Source organism: Anabrus simplex, chromosome 1 (genome assembly GCF_040414725.1).
Source record: "Anabrus simplex isolate iqAnaSimp1 chromosome 1, ASM4041472v1, whole genome shotgun sequence".
Classification (NCBI taxonomy): Eukaryota; Metazoa; Arthropoda; class Insecta; order Orthoptera; family Tettigoniidae; genus Anabrus; species Anabrus simplex.
The window spans coordinates 1,519,178,095-1,519,205,053 of record NC_090265.1 but is presented as its reverse complement, the minus strand read 5'-3'; the positions used below and the strand labels follow the sequence as shown (position 1 = coordinate 1,519,205,053).

The following is a 26,959-nucleotide window of genomic DNA, read 5'->3' as shown; positions in this document are numbered from 1 at the left end:
AGGAAACGTAAAATTTCCTGTTTGTCAAATATGACTGTATAATTTTGACTAAATAAGATGGAACTTTATACAGTTCCAGGAGTTTTACAATTAAATTATCGTGCCAGACAGTGTCGAAAGCTTTTTCTACATCGAAAAATACTGCTGGCACAGAATTACATCGATGTTTTATATTGCAGTACAGCAAGGAGATGGTCTGTATATATAAAAGGGACAGAGCAAATAAATGAATTGGGCCTTCTTGAGTACGTTAAGAGACCCGAAAGCAGAACTGTACAAGAAAGTAAAGAGTGTTTCTCAATAAGTTCATTACCGAGTAGAACAATAATTGCACCTTGATTGATCTTGCCTCCAGTAGATTAGTGGAATATGCTCGTCCTGCCATCTACTTTTATGTAGTGCGATATTAGTGGATTTCGTACAATATTTTATGAAACAGTATTGAAAAATGAGTGACTAGTGTGGTTAAGATGGTATACCAGTTCCGAAACGGAAATATCACCGCCAAAACTGGAAGAAAATCATTCCCTGGCCGACAAACAGGAGAGGATTGCAAGTAAAGAGCATGATTTCAGAATCACAGTAGCAAAATACGTTATAACACAGTTATTTTAATATTTGTGGTATTTGTTCCAGATGTAGAAGACAATGCACGCCAGTCCTGTCACTGACTGCAAAGGATAATCATTCAGTGGTGAAGCTATTAGTTAATGAATGGGTAGGCAGGAAATCTACCTGAAAGTTTCTTGCATTGGTATCTTCAACGACACGCGATCAGAAAACATCTTGCCTTGAAAAAATGTCGCAAAATAAACAGTGAGACGAATGTAGATGACAGAACATTCGAAGCGCTCAAAATGTAAACATGTGAATTTCTTGACACCTCAATTATGCAAATGGAAATACGGTTTGTCGATTTGGAGAACATCCAGTTTGAAAAGTTGTTGGATCCAACTCATGTCACAGTTTATATGGAGCTTCCCTACTATTAAGCTGATAGTCTTATGAACATTTACCCCCATTTTTAATAGAGAAAGATTGGAAAATGAATAGATGAACATTTGTTTCGATATAGAAAAACAACGCCCCCTCAAAAATTTGTCCATTATATTGTACTCAATAACCTCGAATCAGTGTATGTGGAAGTGTAAAAATTCGCTTAATATTAACATTTCATGTGACCACGGCTTCCTCTGAACGGAGTATGAGTACTCTGAAGAAGATAAAAACATAACTTGCGTACTACAGTGAACAATGAAACACTCACAGTTTCACAGATTGCACAGAGCTCTGCTGTGTACACACTACAGGTTTCCGGGAGAGCAAACGGAAACCTATCACTGTCGACAACGAACGCACAGCCCACCTTCGTTTCTGTCATCGAACCATCCGTGTAAACAACAGAACGAGCCTCCGATAAACCGAAGATACATCAAATAATCTGTACATGCTATTCAAGCGTATTCCAACCGGCCGCGTTGCTCGAGAATGAGCATAGTACAGCGGACGGTTTTAAATACATAAGGACAGCTTGGGTGAAGTGGCATCTGTCGCAAATTTGCAGCATAGGACAGAAGCATTTGCTGGCACCACAGGCTTAAAGGCGGCACACCAGATTCAGCGAGCAGGCTAGCAATGGGGCTTGTGCGAAAAGCTCCCGTCGTCAACCTATCCCCGCTATGGTGGATGCTGTTCAGTTTCGCAAGGACGCTTGGCCTTGCTGATCCATATGCTGCACTGCCGCAGTCTAACCTGGATAATGTGTGCCCTATAAAATCCTAAGAGCACCGTGCGGTCAGCCCCCCCTCCCCGCACCAATAAGTGCTGCTAAGAAACATCAACTTCTTGGCGCATTGCACTTTTAACTGCCGCACATGTGGTTTCCATGATAATTTGCTATCGGAGCCCAAGAAATCGGTGTCAACTACGGGAAGAGCGACATTTCCTAAATAAAGCTCAGGATGGGAGTGAAGAATGCGCTGCCGGCAAAAATGTACAACGGAGGTCTTTGCGGTTGAAAACCGAAAGCCACGTTCTAAAGTCCACTGTTCCACTCTCCTAATAGCTTGCTGTAATTGTCGTTCTGCGGCTGCCATATTATGCGAGTCATAATGCAGAGCAAAATCGTCCACATATAGCGACGGTATCACTGCTGAACCACCAGCAGCAGCAGCAGCAGCAACAGTGACAATAACGTTTATGGCAATCGCGAAGAGTGTGATGCTAAGAACCGAACGCTGTGGGACTCCATTTTTTTGAACGTGACATTGCGAATATGCCTTCCCAACTCGGACACGGAACAGACGAAGGGACAAAAAATTCGCAATATCGGCAAGTTACCTCGAAATCTCCACTAATGCAGGACTGAAAGGATACCACATTGCCATGTGGTGTCATAGGCTTTTTCTAATTCGAAGAAAACAGCCACCAAATGCTCTTTGCGGAGAAATGCATCCTGGATATAACTCTCCAGGCGTACCAGGTGGTCAGTGGTCGAGCGATCGGCTCGAAAACCACATTGGTACTCGGATAAAAGTCCTTGTTCCTCCAGACATCACACAAGTCGGCGATTTACCATCGTCTCAAATAGCTCACACAAACAGTAAGACGAATAGCTCTATAGCTTCCTCCATACTTGGGATTTGTCACGCTTGAGGACAGGAATGACTATGCCCTCTCGCCACTGAGACGGACACTCACCCTCTATCCAAATTCTGTTAAACACAAGAAAGAGATAAAGACTCTCCTCACTAAGGTCTTTTAACATCCGGCTATGGACAATGTCTGGCACAGGAGACGTGTCCCTGCACAGCGCAAAGGCGCTCCGGAGTTCCCACTCCATAAAGGGCACGTTATAGTCCTTTGAAGGTTGAGTGGCAAAACTGAGTTGACGTTCTGCCTCCCGCTTCAGAGCGAGGAAATCACGATGGTAATTTCCGGAGCCAGACACATCCGCAAAATTACTTGCAAGATGGTTAGCAACCGAGAGTGATTCAGTGACGATACTGCCTGCAATATAAATTCCCGGTAAAGATGTCGAAATACGTCAAAGTTTAGTACACACTTGAGATGGAGTATGTGACGTCATAGACGACATCTCTTTCCCACGAAGCTTTCTTACTTTGGCGAATAAGAACTCGCGCCTTGGCGCGGAGTTTTTGAAATGTTACCAAGTTTGCCACAGTAGGCTGCCTACTTTAACGTTTATGAGCGCGACGGCGTTCTTTGATAGCTGCTGCAATTTCTTCGTTCCACGAAGGAACGAGTTTTCAGAGAGGACTCTCTGAGAAGGAGGGAATGAACTCCTCAGCAGCAACAGCAGCAGCAGCAGCAGCAGCAGCAGCAGCAGCAAGGATTACTTGTGTTGTGTAAGTTATTTCGCCGCCTATCTTCCGCCTGGCCTCGTCGTTGAAGACAGCTACTAGGGATGTGTACTTTGGCCAATCAGCATGTGTAAGAATCCCTCGAGGAAGAGCCTCGACGGATTTTTTTTCAACTAAGTAAGAACAATGGAAAAATGACCACTGTCACAGAGATCATCGTGTGTATTCCACCGAAACAGCGGAACAAACGTTCGGCTGCATAGACTTAAGTCTATGCGAGAGTATGTGCCGTAACGTACACTGAAACGAGTTGGTTCACCTGGGTTCGAAATACATAAATCCAGCTCTGTTACTAATGTTTCCAACTCCCTTCCCCTGGGGCAAGGCGCTTCGGAGCCTCATATGGGGTGATTGGTGTTAAAATCGCCCAATAACAGGAAGGGAGGTGGAAGCTGATCTGTAAGATCAGTGACATCACTTATATTAAGAGGCTGGCGTGGTGGAAAATTAACGTTACACACACTGTTTCTATGACAGACAGCGGAACGCGAACTGCTACAGCCTCCAGTGAGGTTCTTAGTGGAATCTCTTCGCTGTAGGTATCAATACGGACAAAAATGCCAACGCCACCGGAAGCCCAGTCAGCATAATGTCGTTCTGTCGAGTATAGTCGAAAATTTCTCAAGAATGTATGATGATCTGGTCTGAAATTTGTTTCATGAATACAAACTATAGTCGCCGAATACTCGCCAATGAGCTGGCGCAGCTCAGCAAGATGCCTTTCATAACCATTATAATTCCATTGTAACAGTGCCATCGTGTGAATGTGGACTTCTGAGGTTTGGGTTAGAAGCAGCGAAATGCTATACTCGCATCCCAATTCGAGATAAATGCTCCATGTGTATCACCTCGTCTCGTGACGAACATGCCTTGAACTACTTCGACGTATTCCTGGAGCGGCGTTTCTTCCTACGAGGGGAGCACGCAGGTTTTCCAGAAGGTAAACCTGCTGGCGCAGACTCAGACCCTCCGGGTGGAGAGCGTGAGACCCCATCCGTAGGAGAGATGGAAGAACGCCTTGTAAGGCGCTCTTCTTTCCCGCCGTCGACTCTTGTTTAGACGGGTTGGGAAGTAATTCCCCAGCCCTGGTCGACGATGGCGCCTCCGCCGGCTTAGGCGCGGCTTTCGCCGACCTCGTGAGGGGAGGACACGTTGTCTTCTTCCCCTACTGTGCCGGCGTAGGTTTCTTAGCCGGCACAGGCTTGTTTGTAGTCGAAGGGTAGGATGAACCCGCCTTCGAGCTCACAGGAGGAATTGCCGCCTTGGACGCAGCGATCTTCTGGCAAGATGTTCCAGTTGTAAATGACGAACGTGGGAGAGACTGTGCTATCATGCTGAAGTCTAGTGTCTTGGCCGGTGCATTCAGAGAAAAACTTACGGCACGCTTTCTGGTAGGAAAGACCACCCAGCGTCTTAATCTCCTGGATCTTCTTCTCACTTAGGTATACCGGACGGTACCGATCTCGAGGAGAATGAAGATCAAGGCAGTTATATGGAGTTGTGCACTGAGCCACACCCCACCCTTACCGACAACACACCTACGCATAAAACGCGCACGTCGGAGATTCGAGACGTGGGCCTCGACTAGGAAAGGCCAAACACAGCCCTGAACTGTAAACGGTGCTCATATCAAAATCATAACAGGAAAAACACAAAGCAACTAGCAATAAAATACCAAGAAAATTTAAATGAGGTTTTATTATAATAAAAATCAAAAGGAAACAGCAAATGAAGCCAGCAATTAAACAAAATAAATGATTCGTACATGTACACAGCCCATCCAATTGAAGTTATGACGCTAATGCGTGAGCACAAACTCATCAAATACACACCTCAAATTATTCATAACATGGGTTCGCCGTTATATTCTCAATCTAACAGCATAATCTGGTAATGCAAATACAATACGTACGGCTTATTTCGGTCATTCTTTCCGCGAGATTGATAAAATTCATTATGAACCCATCTATTTAACTTCCACATCCACAACAATTACAACACAGATCAAAGCTTTCACGCAGCATGGAGGGCAAAAGTACAGGGGAAAAATCCGAGAGATCGCGACATAATAGACAAACATCACTGGAACACGGAAGTAAAGTTTAAACTGAAGGAGCATCACAGGCATGCGCATGGTCAAAATAAGAAAAGAAAATGGCGGCCTCCTAGGCAAACAACGGCCACGATAAAAACCAAGGCAAAACAAATAGTATCGTGCCGGAAATAAACATCAGGCACAGAAACAAGGTTAAAATATAAAATAAGCAGATCGATATGTCATCCCTTCTCCCCATTCACTCACAAGCACACTCCCAAACATTCAGACATCACCGGAACGCACAAAATCTGAGCATTAGCTCTCATAAATAAGTCGAACTCAATCACTAGTAGTACTGAACCCTTGACTTACCATTCCATCGTTGGTCGACCACAGCTGCTACAGTAGAGCAATAATGAACTCTTAAATCTTTGGGTCGTTGCGGGAATGTTTCAGTCACGATCTTAACCAAACGATGGGGTTAAGAAGAGAGCCTAACTATTCGAAATGAGGAGCAAATATGTACTTGCTAACTTTTATTGAATTCTTAATGACACAATTTTTTTTTCAATATATAAATCCTCGGCCAAAAAATAAATTATTAATTATAAAATGTTTCAAACGCAGTCACATTGCATGGCATATATATTTTCTTTTACAATATCGAAGAATTTTCTTCGGAGAAAGTAGGAATCTCATAAATTAGTGGACAGAAAAAGTGAAAAAGTGAGAAAGAAAACCTGAAAATTCGGGCACCTATTAATCCAAACGATAACTGAGAATTAATCCACACGATCCGTGGAAAAACTGACCTTCAGCAAGTAGAACGCCTGATTACCTCTTAATTAAGGTTATCCACCAATCGAATACCCTTTCGGATACGGAACACCCGCAGAATGGACCCTTAATCGAAGCAAATTGACTATCAGTTGCTTTGGATAGGTTGCGAAATATTATTGGAAAGCATGGTGTTCATTAGAAGTTAACAGCAGCATTACCAATTGAAACAAAATTCCATCATGTATTTGTGATTTCATGACACCCGTAAGTGATAAAATAATCCCGATGCTAAAACGTGTATCACCCAAACAGCTGTTCAGAAAAAACCAACAACAACACGATCCGAGAGGACATTACGTCACGTCGTTCTGGAGGAACAAAACTCCGAAACGCAGAAAACATTCATCACGCATTTAGAAGAAATGCCAAACACTGAAGTTAATTAAAAAGTGGTAAATCACTTGAAAAATATTATTACTGTATAAAACCGACTTTCAGGTTATGATTGGTTACGTTACGTTACGTTTAATAAAATTACAAGTCCACATAGTAAAATAAAACAACATTATAGAATTATTTCCTATGTAACAAAGACTACTATCACAGATCCATCTACTTATTGTTTGTCCCAACACACTACCTACAAACTTATCAATTGACCAAACACAACTACGTATAAAAATTAAAGAACGACAAGGATTGAAAATAAAATATATTACCGGCTGACGAATCGAATCCGCATTCGTAACTCAAGTCTCACACACATACGCTGAGTGTCAGCACGCACACTGCCAAAGCAAAAACGGACGTCAGAACGACAAAACAATTAAGTCCGTAAAATAAAATACTGAAGTTCATTGAACTCAAACTCGCATGGCGAACTGCAGTTAATAGTCAATTTCCGCTATCTCAGTACCCAATGTTGGACAACCCTCGCCATTAGTGATTTCATAATCTTAGGTAAACACTTTCCAGCTGGTAAAGAGATGCGTACAAGCTTGGTCTCGTTATTACCGAGCTAACACTTCGCATTGCATACACTACTGCAGACACTACCATCGCTCAAGTCACTTCGCAAAAACATCTAATCTAAGACTTGAGTATGTACAGCTGACATCCCAGACCTATCGTCGGGCCTACTTAAAGTCTGCACACCCTAACACTAACCTCTATGTACACATACCTTCCTAATTCTATCGTTGAGCGTGAACTAGGACGTCTGTCATCAGTATGTTCCTAGGATAACATGTGACGTCCTAAATCTATTGTCGAGCGGAAACTAGGTCGTATACGCTTCCTCTAGCATATCAGGCGAAATCGTAATTTCAAACTCTGATATTTTTAGCTGTAAATCCGGTCGAAACTAATAACACACAACGAAACAAATCTTGCCACAGAAAGAACGTAAGTCGGGAAAATGCAACAAATCCAATTTTGTTACTAAAACGTGAAATTGAAATATAAATAATGCGTGGCGAACAATCCACAACTCAAACACGATCTCAGCATGCTCAATGAAGTTTAGAAAAGAATAATGACTTCCAACACACGTCTGACACTACTTGACCATCGCCCAATAATAATCATCACCATCGCAAAACTCCACACTGCAGTTTTAGGGTGAAGCCCTCAAATCGCCCACCGTCATTTTCCAAATATTCACGTCCATGAATATCCAGTGAAATGAAACCCAATGAATCTACACAGTCAAACATCTCGCTTTAATAACGTCCAATATCTCATCCCACAATGTTTCCGATTTAATGATAAATTACCGCCTTGTAATTTATGAACTTTACTGATTGGAAACTTGTTATTACAGTCAAACAACACCACCCGCGTATTCAAAATGATCTTCTATCCTTGAGGTCATATTATTCCAATATTCATTACACCCACCGACTTTATGTAACTAGTCACTTCCATTTTTTTCTTTTACTACCATGATTTACACTCTCCACCATAAATCGTGTTTCACTTGGGATTTTACTTGAAATTTACTGTGCCTCACACAATAATCATCTCGAACCAACCTTCTCCAGGTCTCAGCTTTCGGATTGTTAGCGGAATATACTACAGCCTGCCACATAGATCTCACATTTGATTTTATATACAGCCTGTCTCAAAAATTCTTCCTCGGCAAATATAGCCTGTCTCAAAAAATCATTCTCATCGCCTTCTCGTGGCGGTATTATATGAAATATCCAGGTTTTCTGTGCCTTCAACATTTCTACAACTCTTATCTCCACATATATAAATTCTTCGCTCTCAATCCATTTTCTTATATTTCAAGACTTTTTTCAAACCTCAATCGTCTCGTGACAAACAACTTTTGTAAAAAAAAAAATTCATTTTACTGTTACAACTTTCGGACCTCGAGAATACAACACCACATCGTGATTTTCCATATCATCGACATACACGATGTCACAAAACTTTACTTCCAATGAATAAAACATAACTTTATCGGATTTCACTGGAATTTTCTAGACACCCGCAAACATTGTAGAACATACTTGTTAAATCCACTTTTAACATAGGAAAATTTTATCCCGCGGTAGACATTATTATTATTATTATTATTATTATTATTACGACAAAAATGTCTGAATTCAAACGACATTTGAAATTAAGACATTCGCCACGACTACGTTATCTTTATCACCTTCCTAATTTTTCTCAATTCGGACAATATCTCAAAGAATATTAACAATTTATTTAAACTTCGCATTTTAGTTTCTTGACGTGAATTTTACAACACTAAAGATTTTCACACGTTGACCAGAAATATAATACCTTCGCGTGAGCATTACGAAATATCAACCCAACACACGCAATGAAATTTGGTAGGGACAAACAATAATCTAACTACAACACTGATACAAAAATATTCAAAGACCTGTGATCGTAGCCATCGTCCTGGATTCTAGCTGCATCTGGCCAGCAGACCTCGTATATTTAGCCTTCCATGGTTAAATTTACCATCATCTTCCCATACATACAACTTAAATTACACAACACTTTCCAACGCACTTTCAAACGTTTAGCAAGCGACGAACACTGCTCAAATGACCACATCTACTGTGCTCACAAGACCCCTGTTTTCTATCACCCCACTTAAAAGTCCAGGTGTTCCAACAGATAAGAAACCAGACCCTGTAGCTCACATCCAGACTCTAACAAATATTATACGCACACACTGAATACAAAGGGAAACTCAATTACTTATTCACCAAAATATCTAAACCTTCAAAGTTCCCATTAGCGGCAGCTCAGAAAATGTCTATCATCTTCCATTCTAACAGTATATTTGAACCATACACACGAACATGTAATAAGTTATTTGGAGACCAAATTTTCACATTTTTCTGCCGACGAGTGACGCGGGCTCCGCTGCTCCAGTAACCAGACAGAGAGTGTGTAATGTTCGAAGGGAGATTTCTGTTATACCCTATGGGGTGACGCTACTCACACCATGAAGTTTGGTTGTGTAATATGCTAATTCCGCATTCAATAGACAATTTTTCTGAAATTTGTTCCATAAATTCGGACAGACTTACGATTTATTACGGAGTAATTTTAATATTTTTACCATACTCGCAACAGGCGAAATAAATTATTTCTGCCCGAGCGTTTCGCGGGTTTTCTTCATCCATCGACCTTGGCACGTGTCGCTAGTTCGGGAGCCGGGCGCAAATTCTTCTCTGGGCTTAACTGCATTTATTTTTACCCTGGGGTTCTGTCTTCCCGTAGGGTTTAAAAATAATTTAGATTCTTTATTTCTGGATTTACTGTGTAGCCAAAATCTCTCGTTACAAAGAATTCCTTGAATTTGAAAAATTGTTGAATATTCGAAGTCCACCGAAGTGTCCCGGCGTTTCACGAGTTGGCAGCTTGCTTGACGCGGGGCGCTCGCTCCCACGAAACAGAGAGGCTCTTGAAATGCAAACATGGCTGCTCTCAAAAAAGTAGTTTGTAGCTGAAATAAATATTGAGAAAAATAAAAAATAATTTTCTCATCGTAAAATTATGGGTTCAGTATGACTCACACGGTCACAAACCAGGGTCTCGCGTATGACAGAGCAGCGTCAATGGCGCGCATAATTACCAGCAGGATAATACAGACTCAGTAGTCACGCATTAAACTATTATCTCACGCGCTGCGTACAACAGGAATGGATCCCGCGTCGACACGCAGGGTGTGCATTCATTGACGGCTAGACACAATACCACGAAAATAATCAGAGACCCAGTTATTAATACATCGCAGTCACATCAACCACAGACACACAGCCCATTTATGCAGTAGAGCACAAGGATGCATTATCAACCGGCCATCATTACTAAAAGGTGAAGGGCACAATTTATGCATAGTAATAGAAATACAAGATTTACCGTACCTGCCGTATCAATACTCAAGACATCAAGAAGAAAGGTAGTACGGATCAAGTTTTCATCTGTTAAAGATCCATTTGTGGCACAAAAACGCCACTCCAATATGCATGGGGTCCATGTTTACATTTCACACACGTAAAAATGCAAGGAAGAGCTCCAAAGAAATAAAACTACTCTCTCGCCGAAAGAATGGTCTCCCGTGCTCACGACCGAGGTAGTTGCCCTCTGATACAAACATTGAAACACTTAAGTGAATTGAGGCGAGGCCGATACAAGTTCTTTGTAATACGGGAAACATCATCTCAATGAACATGCTATATTAGCATGGTTCAGCACTATACCGTGCTATGAGCTTCTCTTCCACACGCACCACACATAGATGGATTCTAACAACGAGATACCATGTTTCCGAAACTCTGGCATTGATAGTATCACATAGGAGGCGGGATGTACGGCCTCACATCGTAACGATAGGTTGTTACCTTGACTTTCTCTGGCAACAATGACAATTTGAAGGAGACTATGAAAGCACCCGTGGCAACGTCTTCACCGTTGACTTTGCGCGTGATGCGCCGAACGTGTGTCACGCCAAGGTGCTTCATGTCTTCCATCAATTCATCGTCCGAGTTCAGAACGAGATCACGGTGGAAAGTAACTCCTCGAACCAGATTCATGGTTTTGTGCTCTTCCACTTTGACGGGGATTTCGCTAAAGTGGTCGCACATAAGCAACCGATCTGCTTGGAGCGCAGTGATCGCTTTAAGAAGCAAACCACCACCGCGCATTTTCTTAAGATCCTCAAGTTCAACGTATACACCTTCTATGTGTCGACTGAAAAGAATCGATTTCATCAGCTTGAAATTTTGCCCATCGGTTCTGGTAGCAACAAGGAACCTACGGAAGCTGGTACCCAGACTAATACGCTGCGCTTTTTCCCAAGGGGTTGCCCCGCTTAGTGAATGAAATGTTAAAGACTTGGGTAGCGAACTACTCGAGAAGGCAGGCGGAAGTGGTTTCGACGCCATGCCCGAAATCACCCTCCCCGAATGCCACCCACACTGATCAGGAGTCTCTGAGCCGAACAAAGCAGCCAAGACAATACCCACCTGGTCGTAGCCGGTATTGCCCGGGGTCGGATGTTGGACAATGACTAATACGGTATGACTGAGGCAATGGGCACTACGATTCCCTTCCTCCAATCATCCGCAATTGCATGTAACCCATAGCGTGTACAGAGCTCTAAATATAGAGGGAAAAAACAATAATATTATGTCCTTCTGGCATTCGGCTGTGCGGGGACCGGTGTTGTCAGGCGGATAATACTGCAAGGGTACGACACTCCACCCGCCGTTTCCTGAGTAGTCACTGCGCGGGCTTTCGAGCGTAATCGCACGCACAGATCTCCGAGCAGCACGCACATCGAGAATTTTGAATCGGTCTACAACCCACCCTCAAAAAACAATGAATAAATAGGGGACCATGGCCTCATGACCCTTTTAGTCGCCTTCTACGACAGGCAAGGGATACCCAAAACTCAATAGCGTCGAAATGTGGACTTGAGCTGTTTTGGAATTCATGGCTTCAATTTCTCTTCTTAAAATTCTGTTCATCTAATTTCGTATCCGGTACAGAAGTACACAACCATCCTTTAAATGAGACTGCTTTCAAGCGTATGTCCGAGTCCCACGAATAAAAATAACCCGCTATAAAGAGCTACAAAACATACCTACTATGAATCTTCCCCAGGTAGGCTATCTTTTCTCCTCTGATACTTATTACATAGGGTATTTGTTTGTTTCGTACGATTCCTTGAACCGTCAAATATTGCATATAAATAAATTCAAGTAAAAATAGGCTACACATCAGGGAAGAATGAACCTCACGAGCTACCCCGAAATGAATAAAATCGAATTTACAAACCATATGCCGGAATGGTACTTCAAAATTGTCAAGTATCCCCTGAAAAAATCCAGCATTAGCTGTCATAATGAACCTAGGCATCACTGAAGAGGCGTACTAGGTAAATTAGGAGTGAGGTAGTTTCTCGTTATTTTCTTCGCGAAGTCAGATGGTGTTCTTGCTAATAGTTTACAAAAGCATACATCAACCGACCCTACGAGAACCACCTTTACACCATTAATCCCAGGGACTGGCAGCATGCGGAATGGCGTTAGTAGCATAGGCCATTTTCATATTAAGAAAATGTTAAATACGGTCATAAAGGACCGCATGTTCATTTGCCCAAAACAATACAGTATATCGAACTGTAAGAAATACCGAATTATTTTAGAAAATTGTCATTGTTGGCTATTGTTGTTTTAGGGGAAAGCATGATTAGGCAATGCCCGTGACTATCTTGCGTAAGTATGCATACTGTAATTGTAGATCTAACTCCACTATTTTCGTTCACAGCGAATACAGCATTACTGTTATTATTAACAAAGCTTTCAAGACATGAACATATGATATTTTCAGGCCGTAAGTAGGAAAGGACAGTCTTCCAACACGATTCGATCTTCATTAACAAACTTATGTTACCTTTTACTAATTAAGCAAAAGTCATGTCCTTAATGTGAATGTATGTCCTATTATAGTGTTAAAATAGCACCAAGTAGAAAATAAATCTAACACTAATTTGATTTTTTTTTCAGATGGCGCTAAGCGTCCCAGAGCGCCGCAATTGGAGTCCGAATTGGAGCTACAGGATAGGAATGTCCCTAAGCCACAAAGTACAGTGCCACCAGGGTTCCTTAGTCCATCTGTACGTGAATACCTGGAGCTAGGAAAATCCATTCCCGGTATTGTACCATCGTTTCATCTCCTATGAACAGCTGATTGAGAAAAGCATTAACAATATTTGCAAAACATTTATTTGCAAAACATTTGTTTACAAATCGACTAGGAAAAGATTTACTGCAAACAATATATTAACAGTAAATTTCATGCCAACTCCCATTACGATGGGTATTTTAAGGTCTAAAGTTTTAAGACATCGTCAATAGAGGAGCAACAGGCTACACCAGAGCCTCTTCGTGCGCATTTACTATGGTCTATTTTGGATATAAATTGTATCAAAGAAACACTGAAAGCAGGAAGGATTAAATGTGAACTAACGTGGCAGTTCAGTGACACTGCTAGCTTTAATGGTAGGTGGTTTTTAAAATGAACTCTCAGATTGGTTCAAATTCCGCGAAAAATTGTACGTGTCGTGACATCACTTATTCTGGATTCGTATAATTTCTAGAAATTGATGCCAAAAGAATCTCATACTGCATTCGGGGAAATCGCAAGTTCGAACCCGTCCGTATGCAACCCTGAAGACTGTTGTCCGTGATTTCTTCCAGTTTCACACCAAACAAGTGCCGAGGCTGTACCTCAACTGAAGACACGGCCGCTACCTTCTCACTCTTATCCTACTATCACTGAAAACATGAGTTATTCTGTCGTTAAATACGAAAAATGGACTAAAAATCAGCATAAAGCAATAATATTTAGTTAATCACTAATATGTCCAATGATCTAAGAAGGGCCTCCTGTTATCTATTGTCCTTTTGTTCCCAGGAGAATGGATTCCATCCCGACCGAGAGGTGGTGGTATTTAGGGATGTTTAAATGCGATATCACAAAGTTGTCTCGTTAGCTTTCAGCACATTAAAGAACTATTGCCCGGGGGATGGGGCAAGGGAGAAGACGAAGAATGCTCATGTCTCTTAAAATCTACAGCAACTGATGAGATGTTTATACAAATGCCATCATCACTAACATAGTCAATTAAAGGCTATTTCTTGCTCTGGGTATCTGCCTCCCACTGCTCATCGCCAAAAAAATATCCATACAAATTCGACTAGGGAGCTGGGCAACGGAGAAACTAAGCGACTTTTGGCAGCTTTGGCTAACTATAGTTCAGTTATTATGAATTTCGACTTGACGTTTGAGCGCTGCCTTTTCGCGGAGGGTAAGTGAATTAATCAACAGCGAATCATAGGCAGCCGATCGCTCCAATAGAGCGCATTAAACTCCAGTTCCAGTTAGCAGTGTTGTCGATCTGCTGTTTACTGTAACCACGTGCTACCAGCTGTGTGTTGGATTGTGCTCAGTTCTTTTGGTGGTCTTTGTGTGTCTTTGTGCTAGGTTGTTCGTTTAAATTTAGTAGTGTAGAGTTTATAAATTTGTTGTTTAGTATGTTTTTATAGTAGAGCGCGTTATATTGTAGTGAATAGTGTGTAACAAGGTACAATAATGATCTAGTTTATATAGTACCTTAGTTTAATATTTCATTCAGTAGTTATATAGCAGGTTAATTTTAGGCCCGTGTGCGAATTTTATATTCTGTCATGTTGACGCCTACGTCTAAGGATGAAGCTCCCAAGAGAAGAGAGCCCTTCGGACGCGGTACTCCACTAAGGAGCCAGGCCCGGAAAATTATGTTAGGAAGTCATTCTTGACAAAGCACCAAAAATTGCGGCTAGAAAGAATGAGTTGATTAAGTGGTTGACGGAGCACAATATTTCGGTTCGCGATGACATGAGGAAGGGGGAGCTCATGCATCTTTTGAAACAAAACAAGCCCTATTGCCCAGTTTATGTGGTGGATGAAATAGCCAGAATGCATGGTCATAGTAGTTCACCTTCCACCATACTGTCATTTTAACTGATTTGGACCCAAGTGAAGGATTATATATCTGAGAATAACCGACTCTTCACAGTTTCGAAAGTTGGAAGACTTATTTTCGAAGCCGTATGCCGTATAAGTGCGAAGGACTGGTGCAACGTTGTGAGACACGCGAAATCCGAGAAGATTAAAGCTTGGGAGAAAGAATGTCTCACAGAAGATTATGTTGAAAACTTTAATATCTCTTTAGGGTCAGGCTAGAATGAAACCTCAACAGAAGATGACAATGCCGATAGTGACTCAGAAATGAGTGGTGTGTTCCCTTTGTGGGATTATTTCCTTCCTTATTGGAAATTGAATCTAACAACAACGCGAGAACTTCTACATGGCGAGTAGAAATTTTATTTTATTTTCTCACGTTTTATCTGTTCGAGCATTGACATATTTTTTATCTCGTAGCCTTATCCTAAATGTGTTGTGTATTATTGTTCATCTTATGTGAATCTTGTATTTTGCTACAAAGAATAATTGATTATGGACTTATATTTCAGTATATACATTTCCGTTCGTGTTGTGTATCGTAAATCAGCTGTTTGTATTCGTAGCAATTTGGCACTACCGTCTGACTTCCGGACTGTCAAGTCGAAACTCATAAAAACGGAACCTTTTTTATAGGAGAATTTAGTGGCAAAACAGACAATAAAATGAGCTCAACAGACGTCGTTCATTGTTGTGATTTTAATCTCTGCATTAGAAGAAGAGAACAGGAGACGGCGACCACTCCTAAACTAACCTTGGCTTACTTGCGCTCAGTTACGTAACTGTCCTACGAGTGACTGGTCTTTCTTAACATCAACCTTTCATACGTGTATGTATGTATGTATGTATGTATGTATGTATGTATGTATGTATCTCATTTCCCCCCAATAGCATTCGTTACTAAGCGAGCCTGCACATCTATTTAACTTATATTTTACACACAAAGAAGTCATGTTCAGATTGTAGTTGTATCTGAATTCCCAGCACACTTTAAACATAAAATTTAGAAACTTTATCTTGAAGATGACACAATATTTTTAAAAGTTAGAAATTAACTGAGTTAAAACCATATGAATAGAACGGTAGCATTTGTTCAAGTAGTTAAAACTCTTTTCAGAACGATTACTAAAATATGAACCAAACTCCCGACTGAATCAGGGAAATAATACTGTTCTAGAGTAGTTAATGCTATTTTGGGCTCGATTTACATTTCCTTCACTTTCGTGTGTAGAATATTACTGATATTCATTTCATCGCGTTGGCGCAGTTTTACAAAGTCAAGTGTCGCAACGAAAATAATTTATCATGAGCATACTTTAGGCTTACCTATTGCATTAACTGTGCAATATCTCAAACATCAGTAGTCTCGTTCTATCAGTAACACACAAAAGCAGTTCTCCAGAAGCCTTTTTGATTTGTAACATTCCGTCCGGCTCCATGGCTAAATGGTGGGCGTGCTGGCCTTCGGTCCAGGAGGTCCCGGGTTCGATTCCCGGCCGGACAGGAGATTTTTATCTTCATTGGTTAATTACAATGGCTCGGGGGCTGGATGTGCGTGCCGTCTTCATAGAAAAGCAGGTCGCCTACACAGCGTCAAATCGAAATACCTGCACCAGGCCTCCTCGGAAGCCACACGCCATCATTATTATTTTGTAACATTCCAAATTCCGTGCACTGTTAGTAAATCTACGACCGGTGTCATTTTAGAGCAGAATACATACATATGCAAATTACTTGTAAGCAATCAGTCTTCGGTACGTCTTTTACCGCTTACGTTCTTGTGTTTAATACTTATCAGATGGAAAGATACTTGAAGAGTATTGCAACCAATCGGATCCACAGCCAAGGTTGCATCATCTAACAGTCTTATTGAGATTTTACATAGAGTTTAGTTCCTGACTGTCAATGCCATTAAGCAGGTTTGATGCATTTGCTCCGTAACGCCTCATATCTGAATTTTCTGCTCCCACTCATTGCCATACCATGTAAGAATGAATTCCTATGTTGAGCTTGCATGTGTTCAGGATCTCAGAAATGATCCTTCGATTTCAGGAGCACAGTCGCATTCACTAGTCAATGCAACAGGCGCATCAGAATGAGCGATAGTACAAGTCACCCCGGTTTTTCAGTTTCAAATTTCTCCAATCGTCGAACCACCTCAGATCCGTATTTGGAAACTAAAACTGGAATGCAATAGAAATGTTGAAAGGTAACAATGACAAGGTCAGAAAATACATACGGATGACCAACTGCGCAAAGTAAGACGGTATATTGATGATTGTGTCATCAGTCCAAAGACTGGTTTGAAGCAGCTGTCCATGCCGTCCTATCTTGTGCTAACCTTTTCATTTCTATGTAACTACTACTATATCCTTTCTTCCTTCAATAATTGCTTTACGTCGCACCAACACAGATAGGTCTTATAGCGACGATGGGATAGGAGTGGGAAAGATGTGGCCGTGGCTTTCATTAAGTACAGCACTTTGTCTCTGATTGTAAAAATGCAAAACCACGGAAAACCACTTCAGGGCCTCTAGCAGTGCGCTTCGAACCCACTATAACCCGAATGCAAGTTTACAGCTGCGCTCCCCTATCCGCACAGCCAATTCGCTCGGTTTTCTACTACTCTAATCTGTTTCTCATATAACTGGTATACGCCTTCCTTTCTCACCGCCTGTATTTCCTTCGAAAACCCAACTAAGGAAGTCCCGAGTGTCTTAAGATGTTTCCTACCATCCTCTCTCTTCTCCAGGTCAAATTCCGTCAAATCGTTTTCCTCTCACCAATTTGATTCAGTATCTCTTCATTTGTGATTTTATCTACCCATCTCACCTTAAGCATTCTTCTGTAATACCACATTTCAAAACCTTCTATTATTTCTCTTTCTGAGATATCCTCCGTGTTTTACTTCCATACAATGGCACGCTACAGACCAAAGTCTGAAATCTTTCCAATTCCTATATCAATGCTCGAAGTGAGCAAATTTATTTTCTTAAGAAAGGCGTGGCTTGCTTGTGCTAATCTGCAGGTTATGTACATCGCCTGACTTCGTTCGACTGCACTCCATTACTTTCATTTTGAGTGTATTTATTTAACTTATTTATTTATTTATTTTCATCTTGCACTCATCCTCCAAGACTGTACCCATACCATTCAACAACTTCAACATATCTTCTGGAGACTTAGATAAAAAATATCTTGTACTTGGACTGTGATTCCCTTCCAAATTTATTTTTGATTTTATTTACTGCCTGTTCTATATAAACATTGAAAAGGAGAGGGGACAAACTGCAGCCTTGCCTCACTCCTTTCTGGATTGCTGCTGCTTTTTCAAAACCCTCGATTCTTATCACTGAAGAGTGATTTTTATACAGACTGTAGATAATTCTTCGTTCTCGGTATCTGATCCCTATCATCTTCAGAATCATAAATAGCTTGGTCCAATCAACATTATCGAATGCCTTTCCTAGATCCACGAATGCCATGTACGTGGGCTTGTCCTTCTTGATTCGAACCGCTAAGATCTAAAGTCAGGATTGCTTCACGTGTTCCTACATTTCTTCTGAAGCCAAATTGATCTTCTCCCAACTCAGTTTCAACCTGTTTTTCCATTCTTCTGTAAACAATACGTGTTGAAAGTTTGCAGGCATGAGATACTAAACTACTGGTGCAGTAGTTTTCACACCTGTCAGGACCGGCTTTCTTGGGAATAGGTATAACAACATTCTGCCGAAAATCGGATGGGACTTCTCCTGTCTCATACATCTTGCACACTAAATGAAATAACCTTGCCATGCTGGTTTCTCCTAAGGCAGTCAGTAATTCAGAGGGAATGTCATCAATTCCAGGTGCCTTGTTCCTATTTAGGTCACTCACAGCTCTGTCAAACTCTGACCTCAAAATTGGGTCTCCCATTTCATCAGCATCAACAGCCTCTTCATGTTCCAGAACCAAATTATCTACATCTTTACCTTGATACAACTGTTGGATATGTTCCTGTCATCTTTCCGCTTTGTCTTCTTTCCCTAGAAGTGGCTTTCCATCTGAGCTCTTAATATTCATACTCCTAGATTTCCTTTCTCCAAAGGCTTCCTTGATTTTCCTGTATGCAGCATCTACCTTTCCCAGGACCATACAGCCTTCGACATCCTTGCACTTCTCCTTCAGCCATTCTTCCTTAGCTACCTTGCACTTTCAATCCACTTCATTCTTTAATCACATGTATTCTTTCCTGCCCTCTTCATTTCTAGCATTATTGTATTTTCGTCGTTCATCAATCAGGTCTAGTATTTCCTGAGTTATCCACTGATTCTTAGTTGATCTTTTCTTCCTTCCTAACATTTCTTCAGCAGCCCTACTGACTTCATTTTTCATGACTCTCCACTCTTCCTCTATAGTGTTTCCTTCAGCCTTTTCATTTAGTCCATGTGCAACATGTTCCTTGAAACAATCCCTCACACTCTTTTCTTTCAACTTGTCTATATCCCATCTTCAGATGGCATTTCATGACCAACAGGTTGTGGTCGGAGTCCACGTCTGCTCCTGGGAAAGTTTTGCAATCCAACACCTGGTTTCTGAATCTCTGCCTAATCATAATGAAGTCTATTTGATACCTTCCAGTGTCTCCAGGTCTCGTCCACGTATACAGCCGTCGTTTGTGGTGTTTGAACCAAGTATTGGCAAGGACTAAATTATGATCAGTGCAGAATTCAACCAGCCGACTTCCTCTTTCGTTCCTTTGTCCCAATCCAAATTCTCCTATTGTACTACCTTCTCTTCCTTGGCCCACCACTGCATTCCAGTCTCCCATCACAATTAGATTCTCGTCACCTTTTATATATTGTATTAAATCTTCTATCTCCTCATATATTCTTCCGATTACTTCATCATCCGCTGAACTAGTAGGCATATAGAGCAGCACTATTATGGTGGGTATTGATTTGGTGTATCTTGACGACAATAATCCTTTCACTATGTTGGTCGTAGTAGCTTACCCGCTGCCCTGTTTTCTTATTCATTATTAAACCAACTCCTGCATTTCCCCTGTCTGATTTTGTGTTCATAATTCGGTAGTCATCTGACCAAAAATCTTGTTCTTCCTGCCAACGTACTTCACTTATACCAACTACATCTAACTTTAGCCTATCCATCTCCCTTTTCAGATTCTCTAACTTACCACAACGATTCAAACTTCTAACATTCCACGCTCCGACTCGCAGAATGTCAGTATACATCTTCCTGATGATCGCTCCCTCTCGTGTAGTCCCCACCCGGAAATCCGAATGGGGGACTAGTTTACCTCCGGAATATTTTACCCGGGAGGAAGCCATCATCAGTACATCATTCATACAGAGAGAGCTGATGTCCTCGGGATGTATTTACGGCTGTAGTTTCCCGTTGCTTTCAGCCGTGTAGCAGTATCAACACAGCTAAGCCATGTTGAGTATTATTACAAGGCCGTATCAGTCAATCATCTAGACTGCCACCCTTGCAACTACCGAAAGACTGCTACCCGCCTTTCGATGAACCATTCGTTAGTCTGGTATCTCAACAGATACCCATCCGATATGGTTGCACCTGCGACTCGGCTATCTGGATCATTGGGACACGCAAGCCTCCCCACCGCGGCAAGGTCACATGGTTCACAGGAGGATTTTTTATATATATAGATGAAGTAAAGTTGCCGTGTGTTACTAGAATGTTGATTTTCATTTCTTTGAATCAATTCAGCAGTCACTTTCTTTTTCTTAATTTTGTCCACGGCCTTGAGCTTTCTCCTCCCGCTTCCCAAGATAAGTGTTTGTTTCTCTCCCATTTGCTTGTCATTGTGATGTGTTGTAATTGTTTCCCCTTGTATTCTTATGACTTGCTTTCGTGTTAGCTTTAACTCTCTTCGGGGGCTAACATACTACCAACCTTCTTGCCTGGTGGACTCCCATTGGGTGGGTAAGGTTAAGGCTCACCTTCCTAGGGGTTTCGGGTTTGCCCTGTGGACGGTGTAGTGTTATCAACGACCTTAGACAACGATAGACGCTAATAGTATTTTAGATCCATGAGGCGGAGCACCTATGACAGTCTTCTAGCTGAAGCGTTCTTTTGACAGAAACCAATCTTATCTCACGAACGTAACTAGTCAGTGATGAGTAAGATAATATATACTTTCACGTTCCACAAAGGACTGTCACTTATTTACAGGATACATCAAACGAGGTAGCTGAATTTCTTCGCAGAGGTAACACATCAAGTTAGAGAGGAACGATATACATTTACGCATCTTGTTATCTTGTAACCAGGTAAACTTTTGTCTTCAACTCGACGAAATATGAAGTAATAAAAACCACGCAAACAACGTTGACAGATATCAAAAGCATGAGAAAATATAATTTTCAGGAGAAATTAGACGCACTGTATCTGGTGTTGCTGCAACTATCTGGACTGTAGTTACACAATCTTGAACATAAAATAAAAATTAAAAATGTAATTACGCTTCTCACGGCGACAAGCTATCAATATGACCGAACTTAATAATAATAATAATAATAATAATAATAATAATAATAATAATAATAATAATAAACACAACATGCGTAAAAGAAACTTGTTAGTTTTTCGGATATTTGAACAAATGCATTATGACACTGAATTTTTTTTAAAAAAAATCACAATACTTAAAGTACAACCAGCATGATTTACACTAACATTAAATGACCTCAAGGAAGCAAACACTGACATTAAGGATATACAGGTACATAATAGGAAGTTGTTTAGGGACAAAATTAAAAAAGCGTTCTTCAGGGATGAACAAGAAGAAAAAGAAAGCAGCCAAACAACATAGAACAGTTCCGGAAACAAAGATCAGAACGGATGAAACAGATGTGGGCGGAGAGAAAAAAGGAACACAGCAAGAATTGAAGTGTTGATTAAACGTGCTCTGTGTACGTGCTATTCTATTAGATTTATACATACGGTATATTACTGTTAAATATATGAGATTTGGAATATCTTGCTCAACAGTCTAGTACATTAATAAGTTCTTGTCCGACAACCTACTGGAAGTTCAACCATAGGAACTACCGGAAGCTTATGCAGAAATCGTTATTTTTACTTTACTTCGGCCCAGCCGTGAAACAACTGCCATAAGTTACCTGTCATAGCTGTTTCTACAACCAGATCCACAAAAGGTATCACCAGCTACGAATCAGAGCCCGAGTTGCTTTACATCCCATGTGGAGCGGGATTTTCACAGAAACGAACCAACGAGAACACATTTCATCGCATTGACTAAGCTATGTTCATAAAAAAAATACGACCCCTTAAATGCAATGGCGTATGGCTTTTAGTGCCGGAAGTGTCCGAAGACAAGTTCGACTCGCCAGGTGCAGGTCTTTTGATTTGACACCCGGAGGCGACCTGCGCGTCGTGATGAGGATGGAAAGATGAAGGCGACACATACACCTAGCCCTCGTGCCAACGAAATTAACGATGGTTAAAATTCTCGACCCTGCCGGGAATCGAACCCGGGACCCCTGTGACCAAAGGCCAGCACGCTAACCATTTAGCCACGGAGCTGGACGACCCCGTATTTGTACACGATACAACACACCACGCCATGTTGAGAATCCACTTGCGTAACACGCATGTTAGACGGGTTGCATGCAACGACGGGAAGCAACTTCGTCTTAGCTAGAGCTCTGCACGGATGCGGATATATTTTGTTGTTGTGGGAGAAGGAATTGAGAGTCCCAGGGCGAAAACTATGCCCTTTTACTCATCTGTGTCCAAGGAATAGCCGATGAGTCTGAAAATCTGAATTCATTGCACTGGCGGGGGTAAAAGCGATCTGTCTTGTAGGTGGAGGACCCACAAGTCAGAGGAGAAAACCCCCTCTTCGCTACATAATTTGGAAGAAATAACTCAATCATTAGTGGCGGTGCAGAGGAAGGAGTCTTCTTAACAAACGGCGCTTTTCAGGGTACAATTTAGTGGTATTTAGTGAACAGGTGGTGCCAGAATTTGGAACAGGCCGAATATTTTACTAAGCCGGGTCATACATGAGCCAAGGGCTGCAGTATTTCAAGCGAGTGTTTGGTTTCTTGGTCCTGATGACCCGTTTTAGTAGCGAGATGCCCTGATCGGTAGACTGGACTTGGAGTATTTTAGTCTTAGTCATCTTGGTTAAATTTATCTGAGTTCTAATAGTCGAAATACGGACTTCACTGCGTATCTTCCTATTAGATCTCAGAATGGGAGCTCTTGTCATCTTTGAGTATTTTGTTTTGGAATACTTCTAATTGAGAAAGAGGAGTTTTGGGAATATAGCCCCAGGCCTCGCACCCATAAAGCAGTATGGGCCTGAACATGCTAAATAGAGCCTTCTCTTGATGGAATTAGAGATGTATCTACCAGTGGCGGCGCGTGGAAAAAGCGTCGGGGGGTTCACTTCTGTCGAAAATAACGTGTTGAGATTTATTGTTTCGTGATGTTTATATAGATGTAAAATAGTGACATTGCTTGATTAGAAACGCGACTTTCCTTTGAAAGAACACGGCTACAGCTCGAAGAAGTTACCAAAGCAATGAAGATGTAAGACAGAGAATATGAGGTGCAATTACTCATAGCTGATCCCATTTCCTCTGATTTTGGAGACGTTGCTTGCGTACAAATAACTTCTTTAAGAACGTGTTAGGCAGACTACTGTATTGACGGATTTTTCTGTTTACTTTTTATAAAACACGTATTACTAATGAAAAGCTCCAGGGGCTCTCAACTTGGCAGCGTGAGTTGGTGACCATGGGGCCCTTAGCTGAGTCCTGGCAGTGCTTCCACTTACTTGCACCAGGCCTCACACTTTCATCTATCCTATCCGACCTCCCTTCATCAAGTCTTGTTCTTTTCCGACCCCGAGGGTATTAGAGCACTCGAGGCCCAGGGGGAGTTTCATTTTCACGCCCTTCGTGGCCTTTGCCTTTCTTTGGCCGACACCTTCATTTTCGAAGTGTAGGATCCCTTCCACTTTTTCTCTGATTAGTGTTCTATAGAGGATGGTTGCCCAGTTGTACTTCCTCTTAAAACAATAATCACCATCACCACTTACTAATGAAACGTTTCATTAATTACATAAACTCAGGCTAGGTACACCTGGTCATGCTATACAAAATTGTAGTTACCAAAATACCCCTCCAAAACCTACCACATACGGCAAACTTTAACCGCGCGCTCTGACAGCGCTTCGGCTCATTTCGGAACTGCTCGATGTAACTCGTGTCTATCGCTGGTCCAGTCGCCAGCGATTCCTGGGCTGTTTTCCCTGCTCCTCACAGCCGCTCGCCTTGTGCACCCTCCTTACGTCTCACGGCCCCGCTCCCGCAGTCCTGAAATTGAACCTCTTCGCTGGTTCCGAAGAGCAACAGAGTGTTGATGTCAAAAATACCGCTACGCGCGTGGATATGCAGAGCTTATTAAAGGAACAGGCTGTAATAAACCATTTTGCATAGACTTATCTATTTCTAGGGGGTTCACTGAACCACTGAACATATAGAACGCACCGCCACTGGTATCTACAGTATTATAAAGCAGAGGTTTCAGGTTAGCCACACGTGCCCATGCTCGTTGCAGGGCCTATTCTATATTCCCTCTCCAGATTAGACTTTTGTCCCTTGTTAAGCCGAGATATTTGATTTGATTAGTCCAGGACACGGGGGTATTGTTAATACGAAGATGACCAAGTCTAGGCCTTCTTCTCGAAAAAAATTGCTTGGGTCTTGCCGGCATTTAGCGGATATCCGCGAAGTTATTGTCTTGGCGAATGCAAACTGTATGGCGATGCGGATAATTTTAATGATGATTTCCAAATAATGGAGTTTATTAATTTTCACTCAGGTATATTCTTAGTTTTGCCTGTGGTTAGGTGACGCATGACAGTGGTATGGGACAATGGTGATATACAGTGTGTCCCCAAAAATCACCGATAAAGATAAGTATGTTATTTGGGATGGCGGACTGACCGGTTTTCAAGGCGCCCCTGTCCGGAAATGCACAGTTTGGCCGCTGGAGACCGTCGAAGTCTGAGAACGGTTGTGACAATTTGTTCCGATTTGGTGTCTTAATACGGAAAGTAGGCAATCCCTTAGCCATCCGTGTACTGCGGATGGACGACTTCAGCCTAATAACATTCCTGTGCTTTACATTCCTGCACACAGCCCTTGGTGCGCACCCTACTACGTTACTTGTGCACGGCAGTCTGCCAGTGCAGTAACGTTTAACAGCAGTGCGACATTTACCAGTACACAACTGCGGAAATGACGGACATGAAGCTTGTATACGGCAAAGAGGATTGCAATGGTACAGCTGCTGCAATACTGTATGCGGAACGTTTTCCAAACAGACGTACCCCGCATCATACCACGTTCGCGGTCATCGAGAGACTACTAAGAGAAGCCGGACAGTTCCACGTAGGTAGTATGATGTATGACACTCCTATAACGTCAGCGGAGGACCTTATTGCCCGAGTCCACGGAGCGACTGAAATTCTTCAAAGAAAACCGCACGTATTCGGTCATGGCCGTGAGACTCAGCACCGCAGATGTAGGATCTGCAATGTTGTGGGAGGTACACAGTTCGAAGCCCGTTTGTTATGAGCCCAATGCGCTACTCATGTTGGATTTATTGAAGACATGTGGAACGCACACATATCTCACACTTCGAAGCGCTACAGCGTCCAAGCCGTGCGTTTCTGGATATGGGTTCCTTGAAAACGGGTCAGTTTGACTTCCCGGATAACATACTAGCTTTGTCCGTGTTTTTCTTTTGGGAGGGGGGGGGCACCCTGTATGAAGAGCCTTGAGACCATAAAGCTGTAAATCTGACCTAAGCCAAACTGGATCCTGTCTGCAATTAATGGAAGGAAGAAACGAAGGTCAATATATCGGTAGTTGTCGCAAGAGAAAATCCCTCGTAAACCTGTGACTAGGGGTTCTTGTGCCAGGTATCAGGCCTTTTGCATTATGTTCACAGATCTATCCGTTTCAATATCTTGGATGTAATATACTGTAGTTAAATATTTACAATATCCGCGGATAACCATTCGCGGATGCGGATATTTTGTATATCCGCGCAGGGCTCTAGTCTTAGCCACATCAACTCACGTCCAGTTAGTGAAGAAAACACGTGAAGAAGACGTGCTCATTATGCTGATGACGATAATAATGTTAAATCTTTAAACACGTGCATTGCGTAAATCAGAAAATGAGCAGTCGAATGACAAACCATGTTGAAATACCAGCACAAATTCAAGAAGGGTCCTATCGTCAACTAATATACAGGGTAAAAGTATTAATATAAATTAGCACGATCAATTCCCCTTCATTTCAGATGTAGTAAAAATATTCTCTCCTCGTCAATATACGATTTCCAGAAGGTTCTTTGAAGTGAATTTTGAAACAAACTTCAGAGGTTACTCACTTCATTGCACAGCTAAACTATTGATTTACGGAGCGAGTTGACCGTGTGATTATGGTCGCGCAGCTGTGACCTTGCATTCGTAACATAGTGGGTTCGAGTTCCACCGTTGGCAGCCTTGAATATGGTTTTCCGTGGTTTCCCATTTTCACACCAGACAAACGCTGTGGCTGAACTTTAATTACGGCCAAGGCCACTACCTTTCCAATCCTAGCCCTTTTCCATTCTTCCGTTGTCATAAACCTTCGATGTGTTA

The 26,959-nt window shown here is 41.9% G+C and overlaps 2 protein-coding genes across 3 annotated transcripts in view; one reads left to right on the top strand and one right to left on the bottom strand.

Moving 5' to 3' along the window:
* Positions 1-26,959, bottom strand: part of qin — an 870,645-nt gene that overhangs the window by 555,582 nt on the left and 288,104 nt on the right. The window lies entirely within an intron of this gene.
* LOC136858462 (uncharacterized) overlaps positions 1-26,959 on the top strand; it is a 77,227-nt gene that overhangs the window by 34,402 nt on the left and 15,866 nt on the right. Inside the window, exon 2 of the mRNA XM_067138019.2 lies at positions 13,248-13,394. Within this exon, the coding sequence (XP_066994120.1) occupies positions 13,248-13,394 (147 nt within the window). The remainder of the gene's footprint in view (positions 1-13,247; positions 13,395-26,959) is intronic.